At 41.8% G+C, this 16,500-nt stretch overlaps 1 protein-coding gene across 5 annotated transcripts in view; it reads left to right on the plus strand.

The window, feature by feature from the left end:
- neto1l (neuropilin (NRP) and tolloid (TLL)-like 1, like) overlaps positions 1 to 16,500 on the plus strand; it is a 203,474-nt gene that overhangs the window by 182,350 nt on the left and 4,624 nt on the right. For 2 of the 5 annotated variants that reach the window (XM_046292566.1, XM_046292564.1), the window contains exons 9-10: positions 10,283 to 10,898; positions 12,026 to 12,098. In XM_046292566.1, coding sequence (XP_046148522.1) covers positions 10,283 to 10,898; positions 12,026 to 12,086 — 677 coding nt within the window. In that variant the 3' untranslated portion in view covers positions 12,087 to 12,098. Of the gene's footprint in view, positions 1 to 10,282; positions 10,899 to 12,025; positions 12,099 to 12,264; positions 12,331 to 16,500 lie in introns of all 5 variants that reach the window. The other 3 variants (XR_006830765.1, XM_046292565.1, XM_046292563.1) reach the window with 3 other exon arrangements.

The raw sequence follows: 16,500 nt of genomic DNA on the forward strand, positions 1-16,500 counted from the left end.
GAACGGTCTCCTTGGCGAAGGTCAGCGAGTAGTCTGGCCGCCTCTCTACCCGCCACGGCCCGATCGAAAACCCTTCTCATCTCCTCGGAGAGTGTCTGGAAAGAGGTGCAGCATGGGTCCTGGTTCGCCCACACCGCCGTTCCCCAAAGAGCCGCTTTACCTGATAGCAGTGTGAGTACGAATGCTACCTTAGACTGTTCACGGTTGAAGGTCCGTGGCTGCAACGAGAAATGCATGGAACATCTCGTAAGAAAAGCTCTGCAATAGTCAGGATCACCTGAATAACCCTCTGGTGTCGGTAGCCGTGGCTCTAGCTGGGAATCCGGCTCTGGCGGGGCGGGTTGAACTGCCGGTGTAGGTGGCGCAGCGGAACCCCTCAGATGTTGTAATTGTTGGGTCAGCTGGGATACCTGCGTCGCAATGGCTTGTACTGCCCGACCTGTGCTAAAACGTTCTCCTCTTGTAGATCCATTCTCGTGATACTGCGGGAAATTAATTCGATCAGACTCGTTGAACTCGCTGCATCCATGGTCTGGTCAGATCGTTCTGTGACAATACAGAGGCGGATGCAAGATGCAAGCAACAATGGTTTAATGAATACAATTTATATCAGCAACAGGACAGACAGACTGTACTCAGACGCAATCCAACCCAGGGACTAGGGCTCATCCTCTGGTGATAGCGTGCTGAGAAATCCAGGGGAGTGTGTCCGGATGGGAAGGAAGGAGCACAGCAGATAATCCACACAAGGGCGGCGAGAGATGAGCACTGACACACGACACAACCTCAGGGAAGTAACAACACAACCTCAGGGAAGTAACAACGATCTGACAACAAGAAACACTGGTTACGGAACATATAAAGGGAAGATAAGTGGTTCCAGCTGGCGCAGACAATCAGGCCGAGATTGGGAACCACGCCCACACAAACACGGGAGAGAGAGAGAGAGAGAGAGAGAGAGAGAGAGAGAGAGAGAGAGAGAGAGAGAGAGAGAGAGAGAGAGAGAGAGAGAGAGAGAGAGAGAAAGAGAGAGGGAGGCAGTGGATTCATGAACCGTGACACCTCCATTTGACTCAAATGATGTTAATTAGCCTATCAGAAGCTTCTAAAGCCATGACAATTTCCTGGAATTTTCCAAGCCGTTTAAAGGCACAGTCAACTTAGTGTATGTAAACTTCTGACCCATTGGAATCGTGATACAGTGAATTATAAGTGAAAAAATCTGTCTGTAAACAATTGTTGGAAAAATTACTTGTGTCATGCACAAAGTAGATGTCCTAACCGACTTTCTAAAACTATAGTTTGTTAACAAGAGATTTGTGGAGCGGTTGAAAAATTAGTTTTAAACTTCCGACTTCAACTGTATGTATCGTTCAATCATCCTGTGTGTCTCTCTCCCACCTCTCTGGACTTCACTGTCTCCACCTCTCATAACTCTCTCCCTCTCCACATGGTCACATGATCCACATGAAATCCCACGTCAATCCGGTCCAATCCACTGTGTATTGCCTCCCTGTATCCATGTCCCTCTCAATAGATGCATATCCCACAGAGGTTTCTTCAAACTCTACTAATATAATTCCATCCCGCCTGATCCATACCAGAAGCCCAGGATTACCATGTATTTTCCATACACAAGCATTCAGTAGAATTCCCTTTGTATTCCTGTCGACCTCTCAATCCATACCTGATTCTGGTTCACACTTCCTCAGTAATATATTCTGTTCTACTGATCCCATGTCATGATCCACTGCCAATTACCGCTCTATCCTCAATAATGACAAAGTCCTTAGATAATCCAATGCATCTGATTGTATTTCCTGAACTCGGTCCCTGTCAGCTCTTTCATGATCTTCAGTGCTTCTCTGTTTTCTCAGTGTCCTCAATACACTCTCTGTTTCTCCTATTAGATTCATACCACAAGAGGCTAGTGAGCGGGGGACGGCTCATAATAATGGCTAGAATGGAGTGAATGGAATGCTATCGTGTGTTTGATATCATTCCATTCCAGCCATTACTATGAGCCCATCTTCCCCAGTTAAGGTGTCACCAGCGACCTGTGATCCATACAACCCCTTCCTCTTTATGTTCTTGGTCCTCAGGGTCAATCACAGACATTGTGCTGGTAATTCATTCCTTCCTACTTTATTACCAGAATTCTGTCCCTCTCAACCTTCTCCCCAACTCTCTCCTTATCTCTCATGCTTCCATCTGTTCTTGTAGCTGTCCAAATAGATCCATACTATGATCCTTAGGTCTACCTCCGTATCCTCCGAGCTGCTGGTCAATCAATACAGCCTGTGTTCCCACAGACTGACTGCTACTGGGAGGAGTCGAGTCTAGTGGTTCTAGTGGGTTGGTGCACATGCTATTTATACCATCATGACCCTGCTAATAAGGCTGTATGAATGGTTCCTTTCAGCTCCTTTAGTTTAGCAGGCTACTCCATTGGGAGCCTTGCTGGTGACCCGAGTTCGAACCCAGGCAGCCGCCAAACCTGTCCTCTTGATGCACTTTTGTCCCTCTGTGTAACCCTGGGCAGAGCCCAATGACAAAGAACAGCAATGTACAGCCATTGTTAAGCCTGTGTGGGCTTATTTCTCACCTTCTAAGCCTCCGTCGTCCTTACAAGTTCCTAGTCTTGAAAATCTGTATCTGTCAGCATCTTGTCCGGACATGCTTTTGTGCTGCTTAGCTAGTTTCCAGCTCTTCCCCCCTGTCCCTGGTAATATATAGCTCTTGCCTGCATCTATACCTTCATACACACACACTCACAAACACACACTGTAAAACGTATACACACACACTCACCACACAAAATGTATATCCATCACAGTGTATACATTAAATGTCAGCCCTCTCCCTATTGGCAGCTTCTATCCACATTGTTGGTGTTCTGTGCTCTTTGTAAGCTCTCTGGCGGAACTTGACTGCTAACCTTTTCACCCAGCTCTTGTTCATCAATAACATCTTGATCCATATCTTGTGGTTCATTTCCTCTGTGTGTTGGGAATCATCTTTGCATGTTAATTGTGATGCATCCATCTGTTGGGGTGTGATCTTTTACAAAGGTCTCGCTGTGTGTGTGTGTGTGTGTGTGTGTGTGTGTGTGTGTGTGTGTGTGTGTGTGTGTGTGTGTGTGTGTGTGTGTGTGTGTGTGTGTGTGTGTGTGTGTGTGTGTGTGTGTGTGTGTGTGTGTGTGTGTGTGTGTGTGTGTGTGTGTGTGTGTGTGTGTATGGGGGGGGCATAAACAAACAAGAAACCGCTCACCAAAAGGCAGCGTTTCTGGTGGGCGTAGACTTTAAAACTTAAAACTGTCCTACCTCACTTCTACCAACACGTCTCCTGCACTAGGGGCGCTTAAACTATAGACCACTTTTATTCTACCCACATAAATGCACACAAGGCCCTCCCTCGTCCTCCCTTCGACAAATCTGACCATGACTCCATTCTCCTGCTTCCTGTTTACAAATGAAAGCTCAAACAGGAAGTACCAGTGATGCACTCAATACAGAAGTGGTCAGACGAACAGACACAAGGCTACAAGACTGTTTTGCTAGTAGAGACTGGGAAATGTTCCGGGATTCATCCAATAACATTGAGGTATTTACCACATCAATCATAGGCTTCATCAATAAGTGTATAGACTTGTATATAGTATAAACTGGAAGTAGAAGCCTAAATATTGTTGTCCATTAGTTTACTCCAATTAGGGGAGGGATGGTAGAGTTAGGGTAAAATAAGGAAAAATACATTTAAAAATGTTAAAAATATATATATACATTACATTGATGGAAGCCAAAATCTATATGCAATATTAAAGCTGATCTACCCCCTAAAAAAATGTATAATAATAATAATATGTGCATAGACGATGTCGTCCATACAGTGACTATAAGAATGTATACAAACAAAAAAAACATGGATTACGGGCAATATCCTCGCTGGGCTAAAGGCTAGAGCTACCACTTGCAAGGAATGGGACACGGACTTGGAAGCATACAAGAAAGCCCGCTACGAGCTCTGACGAGACATCAAACATGCAAAAGGACAATATAGGAGGAAGGTGGAATCCTATTACACCGACTCCGACACCTGTCGTATGTGGCAGGCCTTGCAGATGATAACGGATTGCAAAGGGAAGCCCAGAGGTGAGAAAGGCCCAGACATGACGTTCCCCAGCGATGCAGAACTCCCAAACGAGCTAAATACCTTTTATGCTCGCTTTGAGGAATATAACACTGTGCCTTGGGTGAAAGCAGCTATTTCACAAGGACAGAATACCAGGGTGCTTTCTCAAAGCATGCACAGGCCAGCTGACAAGTGTCTTCAGGGACATTTTCAATCTCTCCTTGTCCCAGTCTGTAATCCCAACGTTTCAAGGTGACCACCATTGTCTGTTCCCAAGAGCTCCAAGGTATCCTGCCTAAATTACTATCACCCTGGAGCACTCGCATCTGTAATTCTGAAGTGCTTTGTCCATTAAAATAACATCAAATTGATCAGAAATACAGTGTAGACATTGTCAATGTTGTAAATGACTATTGTAACTGGAAACGGCAGATTCTTTATGGAATATCCACATAGGTGTACAGAGGCCCATTATCAGCAACCATCACTCCTGTGTTCCAATGGAACGTTGTGTTAGCTAATCCAAGCTTATAATTTTAAAAGGCTAATTGATTATTAGAAACCCTTTTGCAATTATGTTAGCACAGCTGAAAACTGTAGTTCTGATTAAAAAAGCAATACAACTGTCATTCTTTAGACTAGTTGAGTATCTGGAGCATCAGCATTTGTGGGTTTGATTACAACTTCAAAATGGCCAGAAACAAAGAACTTTCTTCTGAAACTCGTCAGCCTATTCTTGTTCTGAGAAATGACGGCTATTCCATAAGAGTCATTTCCAAGAATCTCGTACAACTTTATGACCTACTCCCTTCACAGAACAGCGCAAACTGGCCCTAACCAGAATAGAAAGGGGAGTGGAAGGCCTCTGTACACAACTGAGCAAGAGGACAAGTACATTAGAGTGTCTAGTTTGAGAAACAGACACCTCACAAGTCCTCAACTGGCAGCTTCATTAAATAGTACCCGCAAAACACCAGTCTCAATGTCAACAGTGAAGAGGCGACTCCGGGATGCGGCATTCAAATGGCCAATTGATAAAATACAATTGTGTTCTTTGACCGTAGCTTATGCCTGCCCATACCATAATGCCACCGCCAGCATGGGGCACTCTGTTCACAACGTTGACATCAGCAAACCGCTTGCCCCACACAACGCCATATACATGGTCTGCGGTTGTGAGGCCGGTTGGACGTACTGCCAAATTCTCTAAAACAAAGTTGGGAAGCAGCTTATGGTAGAGAAATTAACATTCAGTTCTCTGGCAACAGCTCTGGTGGAGATTCCTGCAATCAGCATGCCAATTGCACGCTCCCTCAAAACTTGAGACATCTTTACCAATGTGTTGTGTGACAAAACTGCACATTTTAGAGTGGCCTTTTATTGTACCCAGCACAAGGTGCACCTGAACAATGATCATGATATACCACAACTGTCAGGTGGATGGATTATCGTGGCAAAGGAGAAATGCTCACTAACAGGGATGTAAATACATTTGTGCACAACATTTTAGAGAAATAAGCTTTTTGTGTGTATAGAACATTTCTGGTATCTTTTATTTCAGCTCATGAAACATAGGATCAACACTTTACATGTTGCGTTTATATTTTTGTTCAGTGCACAATTTTAAATATACACTACCGGTCAAAAGTTTTTGAACACCTACTCATTCAAGGGTTTTTCTTTATTTTTACTATTTTCTACATTGTAGAATAATAGTGAAGACATCAAAACTATTAAATAACACATATGGAATCATATAGTAACCAAAAAAGTGTTAAACAAATGTAAATATATTTTATATTTGAGATTCTTCACCCTTTGCCTTGATGACAGCTTTGCACGCTCTTGGCATTCTCTCAACCAGCTTCATGAGATAGTCACCTGGAATGCATTTCAATTAACAGGTGTGCCTTGTTGAAAGTTAATTTATGGAATGTATTTCCTTCTTGATGCGTTTGAGCCAATCAGTTGTGTTGTGACAAGGTAGGGGTGGTATACAGAAGATAGCCCTATTTGGTAAAATACCAAGTCCATGTTATGGCAAGAACAGCTCAAATAAGCAAAGAGAAATGACAGTCCATCATTACTTTAAGACATGAAGGTCACTCAATATGGAAAATAACTTTGAAAGTGCAGTCGCAAAAACCATCCAGCGCTATGATGAAACTGACACTCATGAGGACCGCCACAGAAAAGGAAGACCCAGAGTTACCTCTGAGGATAAGTTCATTAGAGTTACCAGCCTCAGAAATTGCAGCCCAAATAAATGCTTCACAGAGTTCAAGTAACAGACACATCTCAACATCAACTCTTCACAGGAGCCTGTGTGAATCAGGCCTTCATGGTCGAATTGCTGCAAAGAAACCACTACTAAATGACACCAGTAAGAAGAAGAGACTTGCTCGGGCCAAGAAACACGAGCAATGGACATTAGACCGGTGGAAATCTGTCCTTTGGTCTGGAGTCCAAATTGGAGAGACTCGGTGTGGGTGAACGGATGATCTCCGCATGTGTACTTCTCACCGTAAAGCATGGAGGAGGAGGTGTTATGGTGTGGGGGTGCTTTGCTGGTGACACTGTCTGTGATTTATTTAGAATTCAAGACACACTTAACCAGCATGGCTAACACAGCATTCTGCAGCAATATGCCATGATTCCATGTATGTTATTTCATAGTTTTGATGTCTTCACTATAATTCTACAATGTTGAAAATAGTAAAAATATAGAAAAACCCTTCATTGAGTAGGTGTTCTAAAACTTTTGACCGATAGTGTATATATATTTATTTAAACTTTTTCTCCCCAATTTTGTGATATTTAATTGGTAGTTACAGTCTTGTCCCATCGCTGCAACTCCAGTATGGACTTGGGAGAGGCGAAGGTTCAGAGTCATGCATCCTCCAAAGCACAACCCTGCCAAACAGCACTGCTCGCGTATCCCGGAACCCAGCCGCACCAATGTGTCGGAGGAAGCACAGTACAATTTGTGAGCTTACAATCGTCAGCTTGCAGGTGCCCGGCCTGCCACAAGGAGTCACTAGAGTGCTATGGGACAAGGACATCCCAACCGGCCAAGCCCTCCCCTAACCCGGATGACGCTGGGCCAATTGTGTGCTGGCTGTGAAACAGCCTGTGATTGAACCCTGGCATGTGGGGACTCCTCAAGCACTGTGATGCAGTGCCTTAGACCGCTGCACCGCTCAATGATTTAAAACATTACATTACATAACACTTTTCACAACAGATTAAGTGTGTTCCCTCAGTCCAATACTCTACTACCACATATCTACAATACAAAATCCATGTGTATGTGTGTGTAGAGTCTGTGTCTCTTATAATGTGAATGTGTAAGAGAGAGTTGATAGATTGCGATGCATATTATTAATGTTAGCTCTTCGTGTACATTTAAGCCAATTGTAATTTTCCTAAGTCCCTCTCTGTGGCACTGACCACATGACTGGACAGTAGTCCAGGTGCGACAAAACTAGGGCCTTGTTGATAGTGTTGTTAACTTGTTAGAGATAGCCCCCCTTTTTAAAATTTTTGCCTAAATGACAAACTGTTCAAATGATGACCGCCCGTATCATCGGTGTGCAATGAGGCATCGCTCTCTGACCAAATATGGTGTCCTATAGGATATACTACATCCCTAATGATATAGTGAAGTCTTCTTACGTTCCAGGATCTCTGAGGAATTCATACGAACGTGATTTGACTCGTTGAAACAGCGTTTAGGGTGAGATTTTCACAGATTCCTTTCTTTGCAAATTTAACGAGTGGAAATACAAAATTGATTGTGCATGTTATATGGACCTTTTTGGAATATGAATAGGGATGTTATCTAACAAAACGACACTTCATGTTATCTCTGGTACCCTTTGGATGATAAATCAAAGCAAGATTTCAGAATGTAAGTACACATTTCACCTTCAGAGGTGAATTTATCAAAACTATCACGGTGAAAAAAGTGTTGTTGTTAGGAGCTCTCTTCAACCAATAGCATGGCATTTCTTCGCAATAATAGCTACTGTAAATAGGACACTGCAGTTAAATGAACAAGAATTGAAGCTTTCAGACGATATAAGACATTTATCTGAACCGACATTTGTTGTTTCTCTAAAATATACGATCTTGACATAAGGCGCTGCATGATTTACAACTGTCCCTTTGACGGTACGCAGATTTAAATAATTTTCCACACACAGTCTGTGCCTGTATTTAGATCTCGTGCTTGTGAGGGCCATGAATTCACTCTCACATAGGTACATGGTTGCTAAGGACATCAGTGTCTTAACAGCGCGATTTGCCAAGACAGAATACTCTGAGCGCAGCCCAATCTAGAAATCTGGCAGTGGCTTCTGATTCAATTAAATTCTCACAGAACCCCTTGTTGCAATTTCGATGAGACTCTCTTGTTCAGATATCGTTAAGTGAACTGGAGGCAGGGCATGAAAGGGATAACGAATCCAGTTGTTTGTGTCATCCATTTAGGGAAAGTAATTGCGTACCCAGCTCACTTAGGTGCTTCGCTATATCATATTTGACATTGTCTGTAAGCTTAAGTTCACACACAAAATCATACAATGATGGAAAGACCTGTGTTGTCCTTGTTAATGCAAACAGAGAAGAGCTCCAACTTTTTAATCATAGCCTCAATTTTGTCCCGCACATTGATTATAGTTGCGAAGAGTACTGTAGTCCTAGATCCAGATCATTCAGGTGAGAAAAAACATTACCCAGATGGGCCAGTCGTGTGAGAAACTCGTCCACATGCAAGCGGTCAGACAAGTGAAAATGATGGTCAGTAATCAAAACTTTAAGCTCGTCTCTCAAAGTCAATTCTTTTGCCCCTTGATAACCAGTGCCCTTCTGTGTGTTGTAAAAGTGTTGCATGGTCGCTGCCCATATCATTGCATAGTGCAGAAAATACATGAGAGTTCAGGGGCCTTGCTTTAACAAAGTTAACCATTTTCACTGTAGTGTCCAAAACGTCTTTCAAGCTGTCAGGCATTCCCTTACCAGCAAGAGCCTCTTGGTGGATGCTGCAGTGTACCCAAGTGGCGTCGGGAGCAACTGCTCGCACGCGCGTTACCACTCCACTGTGTCTCCCTGTCATGGCTTTTGCGCCATCAGTACAGATACCAACATGAGCAGCAGCTACGTTTGGCTACATACGGACCGTTAAGTGGAATTCCCACAAGAAAGTAACGGTTAATGTGATTAGATGTTAATTATTTGACTAGGCTACCTGTTTTTGACATTGTGTTGTTATTTCGCTAAACACTAGATGGTTTAATTGTATTTTTGGCAGTGAAAAGAGGCTACCCATATGAGAAAAAAATGGACTGTTTGAAATTGTGAAGAAGAAAAAAGTACAAAAATGTCATTTCAAAAAATAGATATATTTTATGTGAATCACATTTTTATTTGGCGTACCCCCGACAGCATTGTGCGTACCCCTGTTTGGGAACACCTGCTGTAGAGCATCTTTTGTTTCCAGAAGATGACAAAGTTATCTATAACAATTATTCCAACAGAGCTACAGTAATCTTTTCGCCAGTTGTGTAATCACATATGCTCAAACATACATTACACACACTCACACACACTTTTACACTCATCATTTCCTGTTGCTACTCTGTTCTTTATTATACTCGTATTATTATCTATCCTGATGCCTAGTCACTTTACCCTTTATCCTTCATGTACAGATCTACCTCGTACGACTACTTCTGATATTAACCTCCATTCTTGTGTATTTTATTTTATTCCTTTTGTGTTGCTATTTGGATTATTATTTTTAAATTCTGCCTCATTGGGAAGGGCTCGTAAGCAAGCATTTCTCGGAAAAGTCTACATCATGTGACAAATAAGATTTAATTTCATTTCATTGTAAGTGTGTGGGTGTAAGTTGGCCATTTCTTAAAGGGGCAGCCCCGAAAAGTGGAAAAACTATAGAAATGCAATGTGTTTCACAACTTGGCTGCATTTACAAATATGGAAGCAGAAAACAACACACTCTCTAAAAGAGAAACATTCAAATGTCTCCTGATCACCACTATTTGCCCCTCTCTCACTGTCTCTCTCCCTCCCACCTATCTCTCTATTTCTCTCCTTCTCTCTCACCCCATCTGTCTCCCTCCTCCAACAGAGAAGAGGAAAGCCAATATCCTGGACAACCTGAACAACACCAACAGCACCATTATCGGCGTCACCTGTTGTATCGTCCTCATCCTCCTCATTGTGTCCGTCATCGTTCAAATCAAACAGCCCAGGAAGAAGTACATCCTCCGGCGCGAGGACTTTGACCCCACCATGTTCCAGGAGGTCTTCGAGCCGCCGCACTACGAGCTCTGCACGCTACGGAGCGCCACGCACGCCACTGCAGCCTCCGCAGACCTAGTCGACCTGGCAGAGGACTTCGAGAACTACCACGCTCTCCGCCGCTCATCCTCACGCTGCGTCCATGACCACCACTGTGGCTACGCCTCCAACCCGGGCTCCGCCCACCTGTCCCAGCTGTCACTCAGTGGGCGGGGTAGCCGCGGCAACCTGAGCACGCGCGAGACCCTCCTCACGGACCTTCCACCACAGCCGGTACGGCCGCTGCTGCCCAGCGTTGCCACAGGGAACCGGCGCAGTATACTGGTGATGAAGCACAGCTACTCACAGGAAGCGGCCGACAACGGGTGCGACCTCGATGACGACCTGGAAGAGGTTCCCACGACGAGCCACCGACTGTCGCGTCACGAGAAGGCAGTCCAGCGGTCAGTATCTATAGATTTCCAATGATCCATGATGATCCATGGTCAATCAATCCATCTCAATGAAGACATCCTAATAGAAGATGTCATGGGGGAGGGTGACATTGATTTTCTTCCTTTTTAAACATTTTTTAATCCCCCTCTACTTTTGTTCTTTCTCTCATTCTTCTTATTTTTTTTACGTTGTAGCTTCCTTTTTTGCGTTGATCTTCTTACTTCTTGTCAACTCTGCTATCATTCATAAAGAGTTATGCTGTGGTAGGAAGACCTGCCCCTTCACTTTCTCTCTCACCCACTATCTTCCTCCCCTCCCTGTCTATTTATCACTCTCTATCTCACTCTTTCACACACATTCACTCTGTTTCTTTGTCTCTGTCTCTATATTGCTTTCTTTATCTATCTATGTAGCTCCAACCCATGCTCAGTACCAAGAAACATTGCCAGGTGTCCTTGTTAGGTTTTCAGATATCCATCTTGAATTAAAATACTGATTTATGATGTGCAAATAGAGTGCACGACATTTGCAATGGATCAGACAAATACACACCTCTTTTCTATAGAGGACATGTAGATCAATTCAGTCTGTAGTCATATCAATCTGTTGTGACTCTCAACAGAAGGGCTTGTATTGGTGCCTGCCACTGTTAAAGAGATTATTGATCAATTTTGAATGCAAAAAAAAATATTTTGTAGACTCAAAAGATATAAACACAAATAACTTTGTTAATAGTAAAAGTTAAATGTGTTCTTTTTTTATGTGGTAAAGTTCAAACCTTTGGCACAAATCTGTTTTCTTCAATTATATTTGAATGTACAGATATCTGCACCTTGATGACTTGATAAATGAAATGTTTACACTTCTTGGACTTCCAAAATAACTTCCAAGATAAAGTACCTTTGCTATGCATGCACTATGTGTGCTCTACTGTATTCAACCTGTATACCTGAAAAAGTCTTGTTTTAACTATAATGTCCAGCACAGCATTCTATGCATGCAAGACTTCCAGAGTTCAAAACTCTGTTGAAATGTTCTGCTTTTATGTAGCCAATATATGCATTTACAGTACATATGATAATCTCTATGCAAAAAAAAGAGTTTGATATTAAACGACAGAGCGGTGACATTTCAGGTTCTGCCTCATTGGCTCTTTGAGCAAACACGAATCAGAATACAACACGACTAGGGTGTAAGGCAATCTCAAGGTAAGCCCCCCCCCCCCCTTATACAACAATAAACATATGTTATGTTTCTGTGTAGGTCATCGTTTGACCATATAAGTCAATATCTCAGTAATGGTAGTTTTATGTAGTTTTGATGTTGAATGTTTTTGTGAAGTTATTCTGGATTTAGTTTGTTTTTGTTTGTTAGATTTTTTGATATGGTTCATTGTTGTCATCAAGATGGTTCCTCTGCTTGCGGTCATCTTGGTTTATGGTGAGTTTTTGTGTGAAATTTGGCTCCTATTTTTTTGCGTGGTTGATTTGAAGCTCATGTATGTGTCCTCTTCTTACCGAGGTCATATCATGAGCAACATTTTATTATTTATTAGCATGGACTTTTCCAGTCATCTTCTGTTGAACCTGTGGAAAATAAGGATCATTCTCACCTTTAACCTGTATTTCTTTTAGCCTCATAGCACAAACAGATCATAGCTGTATTATTTAACATACAGATATTTAATTAGCACACTTTTAATTCAGCACATTAATAGGACTACATACACCAATACTAAAGTCACAGTCCTAATTCTAAACAAGTTAGTCACCTGGAATATTTTCAGACATTACTAAGGTTTACTGAAGTCACACTTACACGATATTCTCCTGTTGTCTTGACTTGTTGAATGAATGAAATACTGAACATGGCTTTTCGAGCCTACTAGTCCATGAGTCAGACCCCCAAATATGATCTGTACAGCTCACTTGGGATGATGTGTCTCATAGTGATTTTGTTGAAGTTCTCTGTGCCTAGTGTCGGAAAATGTGTGATAGACGTGCATTAAAATCCTGAATCATGTTCAACTTTGTTTGAAAAGTGGTTCTGAAAGGTCATGAAGTTACCTTTTAAATTATATAAAATATACTGTAACCAACTTCGAATGCACCAGCTACAACTACTGTTAAGGAAATCGCAAATATTGTGCCATTGACATTATAATGTTTGAAGCTTAACCATAGAATTCCATGTAATGGGGCAGTTATGTTTTTGGACTATAACATTATGGAAGAGGCTTGTAGATACAGGGCCATCACAGAATCCATGTATTAAGAGCCCAGAAGCCTTTTACCAATATGGCCACTAAACAACACAATTGCGTTTATTTAATCATTTTGCATGACCATACCTGTATGAAATATAATTGTAGTATACCCCAAAATATCTTAAAATGTTCATAGTGATGTAGAATACACGACAAAATTTGCCAGGTGTGCCAGATACAGTACCTTCGGAGAGCATTTAGACCCCTTGACTTTTTCCACATTTTGTTAAGTTACAGCCTTATTCTAAAATGTATTAAACAAAAAAATCATCAGCAATCTACACAAAATACCCCATAATGACAAAGTGAAAACTACTTTTTATAAATGTTTGCAAAGGTATAAAAAATATACAAAACAGAAATACCTTATTTAAATAAGTATTCAGATCATTTGCTATGAGATTTAAAATTGAGATCAGGTGCATCTTGTTTCCATTGATCATCCTGGAGATGTTTTTTACAACTTGATTGGAGTCCACCTGAGGTCAATTCTATTGATTCTATTGATCGATCCCACAGTTGGCAGTGCATGTCAGAGCAAAAACCAAGCCATGAGGTCAAAGGATTGTGTCGAGGCACATATCCGGGGTTCTGGGGTAAAATGGCTGCATCATTGTAGGTCCCTAAGAACACAGTGGCCTCCATCATTGTTAATTGCAATATGTTTAAACCACCAAGACTCTTCCTAGAGCTGGCCGCCTGGGCCAAACTAGCAATTGGGGGAGAAAGGCCTTGATCAGGGAAGTGACCAAGAACCTGATGGTCACTCTGACAGAGCTCTAGAGTTCCTCTGTGGAAATGGGAGAACCTTCTAGCACCACCATCTCTCCACCAATCAGGCCTTCATGGTAGAGTGGCCAGACGGAAGCCACTCCTCAGTAAAAGGCACATGACAGCCTGCTTGGAGTTTGCCAAAAAGACTCTCAGACCATGATGAACAATATTGTCTGGACTGATGAAACCAAGATTTAACTTTTTGGCCTGATTGCCAAGTGTAACTTCTGAAGTAAACCTTGTGCCATCCCTACAGTGAAGCATGGTGGTGGCAGCATCATGCTGTGGATATGTTTTTCAGCGGTAGGGACTGGGAGACTAGTCAGGATCGAGGCAAAGATAAACAGAGCAAAGTACAGAGAGATCCTTGAGAAAAACCTGCTCCAGAGGACTCAGGACCTCAGACTGGGGGTGAGAAGGTTCACTTTCCAACAGGACAACGACCCTAAGCACACAGCCAAGACAATGCAAGAGTGGCTTCGGGACAAGTCTTTGAATGTCCTTGAGTGACCCAGCCAGAGCCCGGACTTGAACCCAATCGAACATCTCTGGAGAGACCTGAAAATAGCTGTGCAGCAACGCTCCCTATCCAACCTGACAGAGCTTGAGAGGATCTGCAGAGAAGAATGGGAGAAACTCCCCAAATAAAGGTGTGCAAAGCTTGTAGCGTCATACCCAAGAAGACTCGATGCTGTAATCGCTGCCAAAGGTGCTTCAACAAAGTACTGAGTAAAAGGTCTGAATACTTACGTAACTGTGATTTTCAGTTTTTTATCTGTAATAAATTAGTAAAAATGTCTAAAAACCTATTTTTGCCTTATCATACTGGGATATTTTTTAGATTGATGAGGGAAAACAACTATTTGATCAATTTTACTGTAAGTACGTAACAAAATATGAAAAAAGTGAAGCAGTCTGAATATTATCCGTAGGCACTGTATATAAAGATGTTAAATTATTCACAGAATTGTGATAAGAATGTGCACAAAAAAAGCTTTACGGATCGCTGATTTCTGCGGATGTTATGACGAATAATTGCAATATTTAATCTTCAAACATGTCAAATGGATGTGTACATGTGATGTCATTGATGTGAGTAGATTCAAATGATATACAATGTTATCATATGAATTGTTTTCATAAAACAACTGCATACATTACAATGTCAAATTCCATAGAAATGTCAATCAGGTTTTCACCTGATGTTGAGAGCAGCAAACCATTACACGTAGTTAGTCTAAATGAACATGCATTCTTACTCTGGGGCTGTTTACTAGAATACTACAAGTAATATAATTGACATCAACAGGCCCAACATTGGATTTTACTACATTGTAATGGAATATACGGGGCAGGTTTATAGTCCTCATAATGAAAACAACTACTAGGATAACATTGTATATCATTTTAATAAGCTCACATCCATGACTATTCACATGTACATTATTTCCATGTTTAAGGATCAAATATTACAATTGTTGATGCTATTGTGTTCATAGGTCAGTGATTCTTTCTGACAGCTTTTTAGGCACATTCTTACTACAATTCTGTGAATAATCATTCCTTATCTGGCCCACCTTGCTCATTTGGTTGTGTATTCTAAAACACTATGAACATTTTAAGATATTTTAGGGCATATTACAATTATACTGAACATAAATATGAACGCAAAATGTAAAGTGTTGGTCCCATGTGTCATTAGCTGAAATAAAAGATCCCCGAAATTTTCCATACACACAAAAATCTTATTTCTCTCAAATGTTGTGCACAAATTTGTTTGCATCCCTGTTAGTGAGCATTTCTCCTTTGCCAAGATAATCCATTCAGCTGACAAGTGTGGCATATCAAGAAGCTGATTAAACAGCATGATCATTACACCGGTGCACCTTGTGCTCAGGACATTAAAAGCCCACACTAAAATTTGCAGTTTTGTCACACAACAGAATTCCACAGATGTCTCAAGTTTTGAGGGAGTTTATTATTGGCATGCTGACTGCAGGAATGTCCACCAGAGCTGTTGCCAGAGAATTTATGTTTTTTTCTCTACCATAAGCCACCTCCAACGTTGTTTTAGAGAATTTGGCAGTACGTCCAACCGGCCTCACAAATGCAAACCACGTGTCACCATGCCAGCCGAGGACCTCCACATCCGACTTCTTCACCTGCAGGATTGTCTGAGACCAGCCACTCGCAAAACTGATGAAACGGAGGAGTATTTCTGTCTGTAATAAAGCACATTTTTGGGGGAAACTATTTCTGATTAGTTGGGCCTGGCTCCCCAGTGGGTGGGCCTATGCCCTCCTAGACCCACCCATGACTGCGCCCCTGCCCAGTCATGTGAAATCCATTGATTAAGACCTAATGAATTTATTTCAATTGACTGATTTCATTATATTAACTGTAACTCAGTAAATTAATTGAAATTGTTGCATGTTATGTTTATATTTTTGCTCAGTATATATTTCATACAGGTATGGTCATGCAAAATTTTCCAGTAAGACCCCATTGTTTTGTTTGTCGGCCATATTGGACAAAGGCTTCTGTGGGGTTAATGAGTGAATTCTGTGATG

The sequence above is a fragment of the Oncorhynchus gorbuscha genome, linkage group LG12 (assembly GCF_021184085.1).
Source record: "Oncorhynchus gorbuscha isolate QuinsamMale2020 ecotype Even-year linkage group LG12, OgorEven_v1.0, whole genome shotgun sequence".
In the NCBI taxonomy this organism is placed as follows: Eukaryota; Metazoa; Chordata; class Actinopteri; order Salmoniformes; family Salmonidae; genus Oncorhynchus; species Oncorhynchus gorbuscha.